Here is a 17,297-nt window from a genome sequence, read left to right on the forward strand (position 1 = left end):
GCGTACAAACAAACAAATTAATATCTTTAAATTTGTGTAGCACACTTTCACACCAGTGAGTCACTCATAACTCCTTATAGCACTGCAGTTATTGGTTGTCAAAGTCAACTGGGAGAAAAAAGCCATCTGTAATGCTTATAGCATTTTATGTGACTTACCTGTTCAATTAACATTCAGAAACTGTTTTTATTACATCTTAGAGTATGAATTTGTAATATGGCACAGACAGTTTATGTTTCACTAATTATTATTCTAGTCCAGTCTGCACAAAGTAATGTTTCTACAAGAGCTTTTTTAAATGTATCAATTTTAATAGATCCCAGGGCTTTTTTATGTTCAAACAAAAACATCATTCCCTACAACTTCCATATTCCCCTATATTAATTTTATGCATTTTTTATCTAGCCATATTATGGCTTCTGTTGGTAGAAATACAAACGCAAAACAACATTAAATATAATGATGGCATAGGTGATTTTTTTGCCAGCTCTTCCTTTCTGTCAGATTTGTTATGTAGTCTTTCGTTCACTGAATCAGGGCTAAATGGCTGTAAAGTTGGTGTAAAAAAAGATTGTGTCGTGTTTTCTACCACCTATTTATTGACTGCTGCCTTTTCTAATGTAAACAAAGATGTAGCTGAAGATGAATCAAATTTCTAGAAAAAGGGTGGTGATGGGAACCAGACGTCTGAGGAGTTTAATGCTTCTAAAAGCTCCTTCACAAAAAGTTATTACATGAAATGATTAACAGTATGCTGCCTGATGCCTGTCACATTGTTTTATGAAGGTTTTGATCTAAAATGTATTTTTAAAATGCATTTATGCAGGATGTTGTGACGCAAAATAGTCCCAAAGGAAAGCTTCAAATTTATCACTATTTTACAGTTACATTTCGTATAAGAACTTCAAGGTTCGTTGGTGGTTTTGGAAAGTAAATTAAATGGCTACATTTGTGTTGTAGACATCATGACCCCTGGCTCCTATCACCACCACTGTAAAGAAATCGAAGTCAGTAAGTTTCTTTACAACGAACCATTTAAACCAGTAAACCACTTCAGACCACACTGAATGAATCTGTTTACGGCTCAATGCAGAAATTTTGAAAAATTGGTGGAATTCCCCTTTAAGTGAAGCACAGTGCCCTGGTGTAACTATATTTTGCCCCTTACTCAGCACATGTCTGTGGTAAGAAGGAATGGCAGAAAAATCTGATAGTAAATTACAGGTCAGCTGGATCTGTGAAACATTTAGCAGCCCTACACAGTCATAAATAAAAGCACAGTTTGGCTGATTTTGAGGGGCCACATCTGTTGGATTGTGACTCCAGTTGAGCTAATACAGCTAATGGAGCATCTCTGTGGGTCATCTTGGGTAAGAAAACATGAAATTGTTGTCGTTGTGTCCCAGATAGCGCTGCTGGACTCTCCCACGGCTCTGAGCATGGAGGAGAAACTGCACCAGAACGAGGCCAGGGTAAGCACCTCCATCTCCATCGCAGCAAAGCGGTTTAACCAGCGATCTTGCCAGTTGCAGATTCTTGGAATATTTCTTTCTTTTTTAGGTGCTGGAACTGACGAAAGAGTGGGCGAATAAATGGAACGAAACACAGAACATCCTGAAGGTACGAGGCCTGTTCTCTGTGCTGTTTCTCAGGGGAATTAAATTGATTCGGTGCCTTTGCACTGCTTTAAGGTTCTGCTCATTACTGTTGAAGTAACTTGTGTAATGACTCTGAGGGTCTCAGCCTTTTGCGCCAGTTTTCGGATGAAAATCGGAAATGTTCTGTCTGTGTGTTGTACATAAAACTGGTGCACAAGCCTAAGGGCGTCTGTTTTAAGAAATGTTCTCTGCCGTTTAAAACTAGGCATAAATTTACAGTTAATACTCCTGTTTGAATGGGAGCAGATTACTTGAGGTCTTGTAGTTGTGTTACTCTGTGATTTTATTTCCTTCACTTGGATTGGCCATTTCTGTGTTTAATGGTTTCTGGATGAACACTAAAGTGACTTGAATGCCCCCTGCTGGAAAAACTTCAGCCTGCAAGACGGGAGTTCCAAAGCCACGTGCCCACACTTTACATATTAGAAAATGAGGTGTTTTCCATTGTTATAGTGGAGGCACTCTGGAATTCAGCTTTAGATGCCGTTAAGAGACCATGAAGTACTATACTTTAATATTTTACAATTTAATATTATTTATAATAATACTAAGCTGTTGTAAATTAAATTAGTCCTCTAGTTTTCTCATTTCTGGCAGTTATCACCTTTGTAGCATCGTCAGCATTATTATGTTAATTCAAATGCAATAATAAAAAAGCATTTTTTTCAGTGCATTTGAATTAACATCATAATGTCAGTTAAATTTAATTGGGTTTTCGGTTTTGGTTTTTCGTCTGAGTGTCCTGAATTTTGGTTCTAGTCTAGAAGTTTTTTTTCTGTACAGTACTGGAGTTTAGTCTCTATTGCTGAGTTTGTTTGAGACTGTCTTAATGTTTTGTGTGAGACTTGTCTGTCTTTGTGTTGTAGGAGCAGACTCTAGCTCTTAGGAAGGAGGGGATTGGTGTGGTTTTAGACTCAGAACTTCCTCATCTGATTGGCATCGATGACGACCTGCTCAGCACTGGCATTATCCTCTACCATTTAAAGGTCAGTTTCACAAAAGCCCAGTTACTCTGAAAGGCAGTTTTGCAGAACATCAAATTTCCACTTTTTCCCCATTGCTCCCAATATAATCTGTGAGTCATGTTTGGCTTCTTACCTTTTTGCACTGGAGCTATGAGGCTAATGTAGCTAACAAGTAATTGAAGCTAATAAGCACCAATTAGCATTGGGCAATTGTCTGAAAGTGTCAAGTTGTTTACCAGTCTCAGACTTGCTTATACACTACCAAAAATTTGACAAAAGTACAGACAAAATTCAGGCCTCAAGATGGCTGCTGCTGTTTCAGCTGTGCTGGTGAGCTTTATATTCATTTAGCAGAATGTCATACAGTGTCAGAAACCACATCCGCAAGTTTATTAGTGATTTTGAGCCACTCAATATGATTTAAGGTAAGTGTGAAGCAGTTAGGCTAAGGTGACCAGATTTCTGGAATGAAAACCTGGGACATTTCCAGTTCAGTGGTCAATATATCATTAAATTATATAAATATATAATGTTTTATCCATGAAGAAAAGGGGGAACAGTTCCAGTTTCATGTTTTGACCGTGGAAACTCAACGCTTGCTAAACAAATTGCATGTTAAATATGCTAAATTATAAGATTTCAGCACTACCACTCACACAGTTGCTGCTGTTCCCATAACCAAAGTAACTTACTGCTGCATACGCGTGGTGCAAGGGGAGAGCAGCATGCATGGAAATAAATCACAGTAGTCCTATAGAAGATTTATATTTCTTGCTTTCCCCCCTCACAGGATTTGTTGCTTTTGCTTTTTAGAAATAAAGTCGTTAAGTCAGAAGGGTCTCAAAAGTCACTAAGTCTAGCGCTTTAGGCAGGGATGAGGCAGGGATGAGGCAGGGATACATTTACCATGAAAGATCCAGTGTTTGTATAAGCCTATTATTCATATTCATATTAAATATTTTGGCAGTTAAAAGAGACCTGCAGCTACAGAAAAAAGACCCTTGGCTATAGCTCAATAGCCAGATCATAAACACGCCCCTGGCAGCTCCGGTTCTGGAGAGACAGAGATTGCTGTCAACATATGCCACACATCATATATGTATGGAAAAAGATGCACTACTTATAGATCACATGGTCGCCTACATTAAAAAGATTGTATGCCTATACAAATCAGATCATCTGGTAGTATGAAGTCCTGTAACCCCACCACTACTTTTAATCGCTGGGTTTTCTGTCTTGAAAAGACATTTGTGGTGAAGCTGTGACGTTGTGGACTCGACGCAATCTAGCTTCCGGTCAAGTTTTACACAACACTGTTTTCTAAAACTAGGTGCGCAAGTGGTAGAAGTGGTCAGTAGATAGCAGCAGCCCCCTCTTTTGGCCAAAACAAGCACAGCATGAGACGTCTGGCCATCTGCTCTGCTGCAGCTTCTTAGGACTTTCTAGTGTGTTTTTAATTTACAGCTAAAAATGGGGACATTTCTGGGGACGGCTCCAGTCGGGGAGGGGCCACCAAAAACGGGAACTGTCCCCGGAAAATAGGGACGTCTGGGTACCCTAAGTTAGGCATGCAGTTAGCATGATGGTAATTGGTGTACATAAACATCTTTTACTTGTTAGCTACATCAGCCTTGTAGCTCCAACAGAAAACTAAAGAGGCAAACAAAACGTGTCTTGGCTGATTGACTAAATTTGCGCTAAGGTGAGTATGACATGACATGTAAACATATGCATTTGTAGAGGTTGTTGAGGTTGAGTTGTTGAGTAAGTCTAGTTTCTGAACATGCATTAAATTTCTGATTTATTCCGATGAGTAAGCCATGATGAGTTTTTGTAAAGACTACAGAGGTAATATATCACTGTTTTTGGAAGAAAACCTCATATCTCCATTTTTGTCGTTTTTCAGTTTTTGACATAATTTGAAAATGCCTGTTGTCCTTTACATTGTGTGTAAATTTCGTGATGAATGGACTAAAAGAAACGGCTCAAAATAACTTGGAAAAAATTCTGGTTCCATTGACTTACATTAAAATTACAGTATGTTATTTCCTTCTCCTCTAAAGTTACCATTTTGGAGATACGAGGCTTTCTTATAACAGCGATATGGAAGATTAAAGCTTTTTGTGATGTAAGAAGGATTGTGATGTGCTGTTGCAGGAGGGGAGAACGTGTGTAGGCCGAGAAGATGCCACCAACGAGCAGGACATTGGTGAGCACTTCTGTCCCCAAACCCTTCTGTTTCTCTCCTAGTTATACAGCTTGTTATTGCAAATGGAAAAATTAAAGCTGCTTTCATATTACACCATTTGATTTTGCCCTCATTTCACTGGAGTTATGAGCTCCTGATGCTCTTAGAAAGTGTTGGGGATGGAGGAGGTTTGGAAGGCTGATCACTTGTGTAACGTTAATGTGAAGAATGCTGCTAGTGAATAAATCTGATTATATGATGCGGAAAGAACCAGATTCTGTCTTTCTTTCTGTATAATGCAAAAGTGTGATAAACAAACCAAAAGCACAAAGCATTCTGGGTAGCTCCCCCTCCAGTGCTGCTTTATAAACTGTGTGCAGCAGCAGTTTAGCCCCACCCACTCATATTGAAGTTCTTTTCATATTGGGGTGCTTTTTATATGAGACACGATACGAGAGTAGCCAGTCAGAACAGAGCTCATTTACATTTATCAGTCTTAAAGGCACAGTAACAAAAACAGACTGACTCATTCTATAATAAAAAGAGAGGTTGGAAAATGGCCTTTTAAATATTGATTATGACCATTTTTGGTATATAAAATCACACACATTTCATGACATCAAGGGAAAAAATAACATTACTAACTGTTGGAGAATGAAGTTAAAATCTAAAACATAAGTATAAAATTACATCAGCCAATATTATGGGTTATTGGAATATTTAGCCCCCTAAAATCTGTAAAAACTGTATCAGCCACAAAATTTTCATTGATCGGGCCTTAGTTAGAATATGCACTTTTCCCCTTTTTCCCTGTTAGTTTTAATGTCAAGTAATTATGAAAACATGGCTAAAAATGTAAAAGGTGTGTTTTCCTTAAAAAAAAATGTACACACAGCAAAAACTTAATCAAATTTAAAATTATAATAATATATCTCCTCTTCCACTCAAACACAAATGTTATTAATTTTACATATTAGTTTACAGTCTTCGAAAGTTTACAATCTGCATTTTCATCACAATTTCTCTATATTCTGCATGCATATTAGAAATTATGAGGAGGCAGGAGGTATATGGTGATGATTTCTCAGTCATATAGGTATTTGTCTGAGTTGTTGGATGTCATTTCTCACTCTCTCTCTCTCTCTCTCTCTCTCTCTCTCTCTCTCTCTCTCTCTCTCTAGTTCTTCATGGTTTGGGTCTGGAGAGTGAACACTGTCTGTTTGAGAATCAGAATGGGACTGTAACTCTGATCCCTCTGAATGAAGCTCAGTGCTCTGTTAATGGAGTTCAGGTCACCGATCCCTGTCAGCTGAACCAAGGTCAGTACTGTCTGCCTTTCTGCCTTAAGGCTGAATCATACTTCTGTGTCTGCGTATCTGCAGCTACGCTCAGGCATACCCGTAGGTTTCTGCCTGCATATTTTCACAAAATGTGAAGGTGTGTCCTACTGATCAGCGTCCAAACCAGAACATCTGTCTGCAGGAATTCTCTGTCTTTCCAATGAATACTCAGTTCAATTGTGTAGCAACAGATGAGCTACAGTCTGGAACTGTAAACCTACACAGTGAACCTATATGGTGGGCGTGTCTGATGAAACATGCAAGGTAGATGTTTCTGATAAACTGGCCACTCAGTGTAAACTGAACGTGGGGTGTTGTTTCCTCGTCCAGGTGCGGTCATCCTGCTGGGCAGAACCAACATGTTCAGATTTAACCATCCCAAAGAGGCCGCCAAACTGAGAGAGAAGAGGAAGGTCAGTCTTTTTCTTTCTTTGTTTCTTTCTTTTTTTTTCTTTTCTTTCTTTTCTTCTTTCTCTCCCTCTTTCTGTCTGTCCTTCTCTTTTTCTTTCTTTCTTGCATGTTTTCTTTCTCTGTTACTTTATCTTTCTTTTTTCTTTAATTTTCTTTCTTCTTCATCTTTTTTGTTTTTCTTTCTTTTTCCTTCTCTTTCTGTATGGCTGATCTGTTTGTGTTTGAGTGGTCTTCTATCCTCACTCAGTCTGTATCACTGATCTTCTTGAGTTCCAGGGTGGTCTTCTGTCCTCACTCAGTCTGTATGACTGATCTGTTTGTGTTTCAAGGTGGTCTTCTATCCTCACTCACTCTGTATGACTGATCTGTTTGAGTGGTCTTCTGTCCTCACTCAGTCTGTATGTCTGATCTGTTTGAGTGGTCTTCTGTCCTCACTCAGTCTGTATGACTGATCTGTTTGAGTGGTCTTCTATCCTCACTCACTCTGTATGACTGATCTGTTTGAGTGGTCTTCTATCCTCACTCAGTCTGTATGACTGATCTGTTTGTGTCTCAGAGTGGTCTACTGTCCTCACTCAGTCTGTATGTCTGATCTGTTTGAGTGGTCTTCTGTCCTCACTCAGTCTGTAAGACTGATCTGTTTGTGTTTCAGAGTGGTCTACTGTCCTCACTCAGTCTGTATGTCTGATCTGTTTGAGTGGTCTTCTGTCCTCACTCAGTCTGTATGTCTGATCTGTTTGAGTGGTCTTCTGTCCTCACTCAGTCTGTAAGACTGATCTGTTTGTGTCTCAGAGTGGTCTACTGTCCTCACTCAGTCTGTATGTCTGATCTGTTTGAGTGGTCTTCTGTCCTCACTCAGTCTGTAAGACTGATCTGTTTGTGTCTCAGAGTGGTCTACTGTCCTCACTCAGTCTGTATGTCTGATCTGTTTGAGTGGTCTTCTATCCTCACTCAGTCTGTAAGACTGATCTGTTTGTGTTTCAGAGTGGTCTGCTGTCCTCATTCAGTCTGTCGATGACTGATCTGTCGAAGTCCTGTGAAAACCTCTCTACTGTGATGCTCTATAATCCTGGGTAAGTACCTGTATATGTCTAGCAGCATGAGTGTCTTTTCTTCCTCCTCTCCTCCCCTTTCCTCCTTTTCCTCTTCCTCAGCATTCCTCCCTCTCTTCTTCCATAGGAGTCTTGTCCTCCCTCCTCTCTCCATCCTTCTCTCGCTCCATGCTCTTCGACGCCATTGCTGGTACAGCTCGTCCTGCCACGTTCTTGTCCACAGCTCCCAATACCCACAGATTTGAAAGGATGCTTCACCCATATGCGTATTGACACTGTCATAAAAAACCTTATACTTCATCTACACTTCAGCTGGCCTTAACATTGTCCAAACGTTCTATTATTAATGGATCAACGGAAAGTTTATTACATTAAACAAACAACATTCCTGCATAACTCAGTGGTTGAGATATAAACAAAGTCATTCAGAGAGGTTTGATGTGAATTGGCTCGTTCTAGAGAAAGTTACAGGCTCAGTGGTGGTGAAAGGAACCAGGGGTCACAATGTCCACAACACAAATACAGCCATTTTATTAACTATCCAAAACCACCAGTGAGCTTACAGGTTAATGTTTTTTTAGTTTTTTCATGGTTGTAAAATAGAGATAAATCTGATTTTAAAAGTTTTCTTTGAGGATTATTTTGCCTTACAACACCATTCATTTACCTTTGTGCCATAAATGAATTTTAAAAATACATTTTAGGCCAAAACCTTCTCAAAACTATTGTAAAATAATGTCTCGGCCATTAGGCAGTGTATTCTTGACAGTTTCATGTAATAACATTCTGTGATGTAGCTTTTACTAGCATTAAACTTTTAATGCCTGGTTACTACCACCTACACAATTCTGAGACTTGGTCAGTTTCTCTAGAACTGGAGCATTTCACACCAAACCACTCTGAATGGCTTTGTGTTTTTTTTTTACCTAATTATGCAGAAATCAAAAACAAAAAAATGAAATAAAATAAAATTCCCCTTTAAGGTAAAAAGTCCTTCTGTTTAAAGTTTCCTGTTCAGGGAAGCAAGGTTTTTTAATGACAGTGATAATATGCCAACATGGCTAACAATGAATGAAAGCCAGTGGGAACCAGCAAATGGAAGAGTGTTGTATGTGTAATTAGAACTGGAATCCTGCTAATTTTCATGTGTTGTTAGTAGCACTAGCATTTTGGGTTGATGTATTCTTTTCAAATATGTTTTTGCAATGTCACGGGCACTAAATGGACCCCAATTCTTTTATTTTTAGGTTTTAACCTCATCTGTAGTAACAGTTTCTCCTGTAGGCCACTTTCAAGACCAGTGAAAAGTCTGGGCACACATCCAGTAAATCACTGGCGTATCTTCACTGGTAATGCTCAAGCTTTGTGTTATTGAACTTGCAGCCCTTAAACGGTATTTCACTGGCATGCACATGTTCACATTTACCTTAAAAGTCACAATAAATAGGAGTGACGTGTACCGAATACACTGCTGCAGCATTTTACACTAGCAAAATAAAGGAAACTTAACTGTAAAGACAAAGCCTCACAAAAACGCTCCTTTTTGCGCAGTAGCAGTTATGAACACTCAAGACAGATTTTTGCTGCTTCTCTAAAGTGGTCTGCCACTAGACTGTACACCGTAAAATCAAAAGCATCACAGAAATGTTCTGCTTTGCTGGCTATAATCAGACGTTGTTGTATTTTCCAGTAATGTACTGTGTGTAAATGATAACTGTGTGTACATTTAACTTATTTCTATCTCAGTTAATGCTGTGAATTTAAATACATCATGATATAATCTGTGTAAATGTCTAAGGCCTGAATACTGAATGCAGTTTTTAAAATATTTTCACTGTGGTGCTTTAAAGCCATTTGGTGCTTTAAAATCTAGTAAAGGACCCCTTAAATCTATGCTAACAGACACAGGCGGCCACCACAGTTTCTAAGCGGGGGTGACATGAGCTCTCTGTTTTGTTTTTGTTAAGATATGTTCTGCTGCATTGTGGATTGGAGTTGCATGGAGCTTGAAGCGTTTACATTCATACACTTGTGTGAAGTAGATTTGTTAAATGTGCTTCACAATATTATATCATCATCATAATTAGGCCTGTTGAATTGGATTTAGTGCAGTTTGTACAGAAAAAAAAATAAAATCATTGTAATTGATTATTATTATTATTATTATTATATTATTATAGTATTTTTAGTACTACACATTCTATTTTGTCTGTGCCAGCTTATTAAACAAAATATCGTGATACACATCATGCGTCATGAAAACTGTCTTGAAGTATCGTGATATAATCTTTTTGCTTTATCGTCCACCTCCACTCACAGTCGCCACGTTAAAAAACAACTTTATTATTTTTTGTTTGGCACTTTGCACAATAGTGATACCGTCTTTAGCTCTTTGTTCGAGAGAGAGGTTAGTTTAGCAGAAACGATATTGTAATCGTAATTTGTTATGAGCATGTCATCCTCGCCATGTCCAGCATTTTATGTCCATATTATGCATCCCTAACTCAGTCAAGTGTGTCCAGACTTTTGACTGTTGTTGTACATAAAAACTCTGCTTTGTGACATTGCAACGTTTGTGATATCCACATAATGAAAGTTCTGTGGCAGCATATCATGTTTGGAATGTGTGAGCATCTCAGGCTAACAGGTCTGAAAAGTATTATTATTTTTTTGTTTGTTTTCTTTTGTGTTTCCTGATGACAGTCTCTACACAGAAAAGGTGCCAATATTTTTCAGGTAGACCAACCAGTCCCAAAAAGTCTCTAACCTCAACTGTTGTGTTTGTTTTTACTTATTTGTTGTGTTTTTTTCTTTTTTGTATCTCAAGTGTCAGTTTTAGCTTTTAAGTAGTTTTTTTTTTCTTCAGTTTCATTGCCTGTTTACGGTGCTCGTGACCTTCATCGTTCACCTCTGACTCGACTGATCCTGCCACTTTATTTTTTCACTGTTATGTTTTGAGCATGTCTACATGTATGTGATTTATCTTTGCATCTGCTGCACTGCCTGCTTAATTCTCACATACAGTGTAACGGTGCTGGCTCATTGCTTTGTATGCAGCAGCTCATTCCCTGTGTTAGTGTGATTGTGTGCGAGTGAGAAGAATGTGGTAACCCTTAGAGGTCTACAGTTATCGTCGATTGGATATGCTATTTAAAGGGAAATTCCACACATTATTCAGAAAATCTGCATAATTAAACGGTTAAGATGTGAACAAAGTAATTTAGAGTGGTTTCATCTGAAACGCGAGACTTGGAGTCAGAATTGCTCACAGTGGTGGTGATGATAACCAGACGCCTGAAGAGTTTAATGATTTAGAAAAAGTTATTACACGAAACGGTTAAGAAAGTGCTGCCTGATGCACGAGACATTGTTTTACGATAATTTTAAGATCAAGTTTTGGCCTAAAATATACTTTTTCAAACACATTTATGGTGGAGAGGTACATGCAAGGTGTTCCTCAAAGAGATCTCTTCAGATTTTACCATCATCAACATTACATATAAGGATTCATTGGTTGTTTTGAACCGTAAATAAATAGTAAATAACTATATTTTTGTTGTAGACCTCTCAATTCATCGCCAATAAAAAAGAAAACAGTTTACGAAGACTTAGAGTTTCTCTACACTGCACAATTCTGTTTACAACTCGTCCATTTAATTATGCAGAAAAATCTGTGAATTTACCCTTTAAATTACTAGCGATGCACTGAAATGAACATCCTTATCTGAAACTGAAATTCAAGACACACTGGGCCAAAAATCTAAAACCAGGCTCCAGATGGTGTTTGCATGGTAGCAGGAATTGTCATTCAAGTGGAATATCATGTTTTAAGTGGAATCAAAACTATTCTTACTAACCTATAAAAAACTTTAAGTGTGATTATTCTCACTCTCAGAGCCGTGTGCTAAATGTCTGAAGCATTACTGGCTACTGTTACAACAAACCTGCATCACCATAAGGAGCTTTTTAAGGGTACAGTATAGTTTGGCCAGGCTTGGTTATCGCTGTAGCGCCCCCTGCTGTAACTCTCAGAATACAGCTTGCGCAAGGTTTTGGGTGTTGTATCCCCCTCCTTACACCCGACACGAGCAGAAATTGTTAATGGCTCGTCTAGTGTTCCTCATATAAACTGTAAACTTTTTCTACATGGCTGACATTTTCACTGTTGATCAGCTGCTCAGGCTGTTTGAACAGAGAAGGGAACTGACAGTAAAATCTTAGATTTGGACATTTCGCTGTAGGCCTGTTTCTACACTCATTGTCCATTTTATCAGCTCCACTTACTATATAGGTGCACTTTGTAGTTCTACAGTTACAGACTGTAGTCCATCTGTTTCTCTGCATACTTTGTTAGCCCCCTTTTACCCTGTTCTTCAGTGGACAGGACCCCCATGGACCCTCACAGAGCAGGTACTATTCGGGTGGTGGATCATTCTGAATGGAGTTTAAACACTGTTCACTCACTGTCCTTTGCCGTTGTTCCATTTCGTTGAGCTGTGAGTGAGAAGTAAATGATATTAAGTTGCTGCATGATTTTATTATGGATTGAGAACTGCAGCTTCTAAGGGTTAAAAGTGTGATTCTGTATTTTGAGTGTGCACGAGTGTGTGAGATATATGTTGAATTACATGCTGTTCATTAGCTGCTCGTGTTTTACAGACTGGAGTTTGAGAGGCAGCAGCGAGAAGAGCTGGAGAAACTGGAGAACAAAAGGTCTGTGATGTCTATAGGGCTGTCATGATTACTCGATTAGATTCAATAAAAAAAAATAAAATTTTACCTTTTTGATGAATTGACAGTAAGTACTTGTTTATCTTTTTAAATTCCACTAGGCCTCTATAACCGTGTGATGCAGAGCTTAATGCATAAACACATATATTTACAAAAATGTGTTTTATATGGGGGGAAAATGTCTATTTTATTGAAAAAAATGTATGAATTTAGTATGGACGGTGATGGTGATGCAAAAACCTGCACACAATTAGAGAGTTAGAGGAAATAAACTGGAACAGATGGCTGTTTTGTTTTTATAGCACAAAAAAAAATCTATAAAAGTGACATTTCTTCACATGACTGTAGATCAACTGACCCAAAAGATTTTCCAGGGGAGTAAATCCCAGAAATGCAATTGAAATTCCTGAAAATGAAATTTCTAAATGAATCAGATCATCGCTATTCAGTAAAAATGTCAAGATTAGATCGGCCCATCTTTTGTTCAGAGGAGAAATTATGAGGGGGGCTTTTGCCCCTATGTTACCCTGTGTATTTACAATACACTGTTCAATGCACAATTTAAAATATTTTGCGTATGCAGCACATATGTTTTTTGCTCTGTTGTGGAAACAGTCAGTAAATTACTAAAATGATTAACAATCACAGCCCTGGCGTTAAATTTAGGTGACCACTTGTGACTAAACATGACATTGACTTTACAGGTTGATTAACATTGTCCAGTCTCACCATAAAGCAAAGCCGAGTACATAAAGTGAGTGAACGTCATTAAAGAAGGTCTCTGTGTTCCTCAGGCGTCTCATTAAGGAGATGGAGGAGAAGCAGAAGAGTGAGAAGGCGGAGCTGGAGCGCATGCAGCAGGAGGTGGAGTCTCAGAGGAAGGAGTCAGAGCAAGTGCAGCTCCGCATCCGCCGGCAGGAGGAGAGCCTGCGCAGACGCAGCCAGGACATCGAGAGCAGGATGAGGGATCTGATCGCAGAGAAAGAGCGTTTTCAGGTGCGCGTGGCTGAGCAGAAGGAAGTCTCAGTACATGTGTGCTTGATATAACATCAACATCTGTGTGCATGAACATTTGGGTGTATAGGCTCCTGTTAAAAAGATTAGAATCGCTTTCTAACAGATTTCAGTCAATTTCTAATGAGATTTATTGCTGATACGTGTATAAAATTGTTCTAATATGATATCAGTGCTACTGTTCAGCTGCACAGCTGTCAAATTATTAGTAGGAAGATAAAAAATATAGAGATGTTAGGAGAACGAAGAACAGATCTGTAGAAGATTCTGAAATGACGGAAAACTGTAGAACATCAGATTGATGTTCTAATAAAATTAACAGCACGATGGAAATTCTGATAAAATTAATGTCCAAAATAAAGTTTTATTAAAAGTGACATCTAGAGTAAAGTTAGAATAAAATTTAAATCCAGAATGAAGTTCTAAATAAAATTAATATCTAGAACGAACTTCTAATAAATCAATATCCAAAATAATGTTTTAACAAAATTAATATCCAGAATGAAGTTCCGATAAAATTAATATGCAGATTGAAATTTTAATATCCAGAATGAAGTTCTAATAAAATTGATATCCAGAATGAAGTTCTAATAAAATGAATATCCAAAATAACATTTTATAAAAGGGACATCCAGAATAAAGTTCTAATCAATTAATATCTATAATAAAGTTCTAATAAAATTACTATCCAGAATGATTTTCTAATAAAATTAATATCCAGAATGAAGTTCTAATAAAATTGATATCCAGAATACAAATCTAAAATTAATATTCATGTTAAAGTTAAATAAAAATTACAGCCAGAATAAAATTATAATAAAATGAATATCCAGAATGAAGTTCTAATAAATTTAAGATCAAGAATTAAAATGTAATTAAGTTATAGCTTAAAAAAATTTGTAATGATGTTAATATACTGCTGAAACATGAAACAGCTGAAACGAGTCGACTCCAAAAGAACTGAAGATTTCATTAAACTTCAGTCAGTATTGTATAGGAATCTACCTGAAACTTGTCAGTGCATTTGTGTTTATTTTATACACTTCCTTTAGGAGGAGCGCGAGAGGGATCAGCAGGAGCAGGAGCAGCAGAAGCAGAAGAAACAACAGGAGCCACTGCAGAGCCAGCATCAGCTGGAGGAGTCCCTGCTGGAGGAGTCCCTGCTGGAGGAGTCCTTGCTGGAGGAGTCCCTGCTGGAGGAGGAGGTGTTAGAGGTGCTGGAGGTGCTGGAGATGCAGGAGGATGAGGAGGAGGTGCATGCAGAACAAACAGAGCTGTTCAGGGAGCTGGAACGGCTCAAACGGGAAAGAGAGGAGCAGGTGGTTAAAATCCAGATGGAGAGGAGGTGAGACCGGATGCGAAAGTTTGAGCACCCCGGTCAAATGATGATTTGTTGATTTTCTAAGTGTGAATAAGTAAACATGTCCTCTACAGGGAACACACTACTGCACGTTTTAATACACTATCACTGTTTATGTGCTGATTATACAACACTTAGTTCCAGACACGCAAGCTGATTGGTTGAGAGGCGTTCTAACCGTGCTGTTATTTCGCCACAACATTTTTCACTGTATCCACTGAAAATGGACACTTTTAAGATCACATTTGACCGACAGCCGATTTGGTCAGACTCTGAAGATGAGACAACACTAAATTCCCAAACTGTCAGTTGGTCTGTGTGGAGCTGGAGAACGAACTGCCGGCTGAGCAGTGAGTGGGCGGAGCTCGTTGTTCTGACGTAGCAACAAGCTGCTAGTTAAGGAACCATAATTTGGCTGAAGGAACTGCGAACATTAAAACGTATTAAACGCCGCGTTCACGGCCCAGTTTATTAATTTATTACTTTATTTATTTAACTGTGGTATAAAAGCAATAGAACACTCGAGGACTGTGTTATCGTGAATAACATCACAGCTGTGATGATCTACGGCGATCGAATCACAGCCGCGATGTTATTTCGCGATAACACACTCCCTCTCGTGTTCTGTTGCTTAAATATTGGGAAATAAATAAAGCATAAATGTGGCCTGTGGAGGTTATCGCCCATGTTATACTGAATGTTTTATATTTTTTCCATTTTTTTATGTTAAACTCCAGCAAATTAATAGAAGTTGTGCTCAAAAATTTGCAGGAAAGTGCCATATTATGGTGTGTTCTCCACAGAGGACGTGTTAACTTGTTTTCACTTAGAAAACCAAGAAAACGTGTCATTTGACCAGGGGTGCTTAAACTTACAGGACTGTATGTCCATGTTTATTATGTCCATTTTCTCTGAGTGAAGTTTGTATGTACATTTCCTTCATCCGTGTATTCTAAGTGTAATTAAAAGTATATACATGCAGGCGTTTGGAGGAACGTGAGCGGGAGCAGTTGACCCTTGTTGGTCGCTTGGAGGAGCAGCTGCGTGAACGCAGCGAGGAGGCGGCATCTCTACTGTCGCAGGAGGAAGCGAGGAGGCTGCAGGAGGAGCGGCGCAAGCTGGCCGAGATCAGAGAGGAGCTGCTGGTGGCCAAAGAGGCGCGGCTGGACGGACAGGAGGAGGAGGACGGAGGAGAGGAAGCGCTGAGGAGGGCCAGGGGGCGCTACAGGCGATTCAAACAGGAGCAGGTGCAGGAGCTGGAGGCGCTGGAGGAGGGGCTGATTCAGCAGAAAGAACGACTGGAGAAGGAGGTGGCCAACGAACGAGCCTCCATCAGCCTAATGCATCACACGCACAGAGAGAAACAGAGACTGGTAGGAAAACGTGCTGTCACTAAGAGAGATCCTGCTTTTGTATCTTTTTTTTGGTGTCATTTAAAGAAAAACTTCTGTGAAAAATTAAATTTGCGTGTTTTTTGTCGTGGCCTCAGTGTGACCATTGATGTGCATTTAAGAACTAATTTTCATACAGTCGAATAAAAAGTTTGAACCCTCCTGATATAATTACAGGTTCTGTTGATTTTCCAAGTGAAAATAAGTTTTACCATGTCCTTTACGGAGAAAACACTTTGATATGGCATTTTTCTGGAGATTTTAGGGTGCATTTCTGTTTATCTGCTGAGTTTAACCTCCTGGAAAAAAAATAAAACAGAAAACAGAACCTGCCATAATTTTTATGTTAAAATTTGTCCTAATACGATAAAGTCAGAACACATTTTCCTGAGTGAAACAGGATATTTGGATAGGAAGAAAATGTGGGTGCGACGTGATTTTATTTCTCAGGATTTGATTGGATTGTGAAATGCAATTTGAAACCAACTCTTGCAGAAATGCTAAAGGAAAAAATGAATAAAAATAACTACATTTTGTCAAACAGTGAAGAGCTACAATAATTTAATGTGTATTTTCTGCAGGTTCTGAAACAGATGTAGACCAGGTGAAATGCCAGTTAGCAGGCTAGACTTTAAGCATCTGCTTTGCTTTGGCTTTTCTTACACTTTCACAGCAAAAGCAAGAGAAAAACTACATGAAAAAATCAGATTATAATTCAATTAAAACCACGTATGAGTATCTAACGGGTGGGCAGGACATGGACTGTGCCTGATGATTGGAGGTGGTGGGAGGGGGAGGGGGACGTGCCATATTTTTGTTTAGTATAACTTTTCCCAGCCGCTGGAACACAATGACACAACCAAACGTCTCATGGCATTTAGAGGCGTTTAGAAGTCACTGTGCTGCCATCAAAGATTACAGAGAAGAAGGAATTTTGTCTTTTGAATGATAATGACACAACAAATTAGGCTTAAAATGAGCAACGGCTTGAACTAACAGTATGGTTAGCCTTTTTTAGGTGGTAGCACTGGTACCACACAAAAGATTACATCTGAAAACATGTTTTGCTCTTGATAAGTAACCCCGGGAGATCTTTTAGCCACTGCAGGTTAAACTGGTGGGTTTTCGTCTTGGATGAGGACTCCTGAGTGATGGAGGCTGCCTCTTCAGATGAGCTAATGCTAACA

At 38.8% G+C, this 17,297-nt stretch overlaps 1 protein-coding gene across 2 annotated transcripts in view; it reads left to right on the top strand.

Annotated features, from left to right (window-relative positions):
• kif16ba (kinesin family member 16Ba) overlaps positions 1–17,297 on the top strand; it is a 56,970-nt gene that overhangs the window by 22,029 nt on the left and 17,644 nt on the right. The window contains exons 11-23 of one of the 2 annotated variants that reach the window (XM_036557205.1): positions 1,407–1,472; positions 1,561–1,620; positions 2,525–2,644; positions 4,781–4,832; positions 5,993–6,130; positions 6,482–6,564; positions 7,547–7,635; positions 7,742–7,804; positions 10,318–10,350; positions 12,274–12,327; positions 13,140–13,341; positions 14,412–14,704; positions 15,702–16,092. In XM_036557205.1, the coding sequence (XP_036413098.1) occupies positions 1,407–1,472; positions 1,561–1,620; positions 2,525–2,644; positions 4,781–4,832; positions 5,993–6,130; positions 6,482–6,564; positions 7,547–7,635; positions 7,742–7,804; positions 10,318–10,350; positions 12,274–12,327; positions 13,140–13,341; positions 14,412–14,704; positions 15,702–16,092 (1,644 nt within the window). The remainder of the gene's footprint in view (positions 1–1,406; positions 1,473–1,560; positions 1,621–2,524; positions 2,645–4,780; positions 4,833–5,992; positions 6,131–6,481; positions 6,565–7,546; positions 7,636–7,741; positions 7,805–10,317; positions 10,351–12,273; positions 12,328–13,139; positions 13,342–14,411; positions 14,705–15,701; positions 16,093–17,297) is intronic. The other variant, XM_036557207.1, reaches the window with a different exon arrangement.

This window comes from Colossoma macropomum, unplaced genomic scaffold (genome assembly GCF_904425465.1).
Source record: "Colossoma macropomum unplaced genomic scaffold, Colossoma_macropomum, whole genome shotgun sequence".
NCBI lineage: Eukaryota > Metazoa > Chordata > Actinopteri > Characiformes > Serrasalmidae > Colossoma > Colossoma macropomum.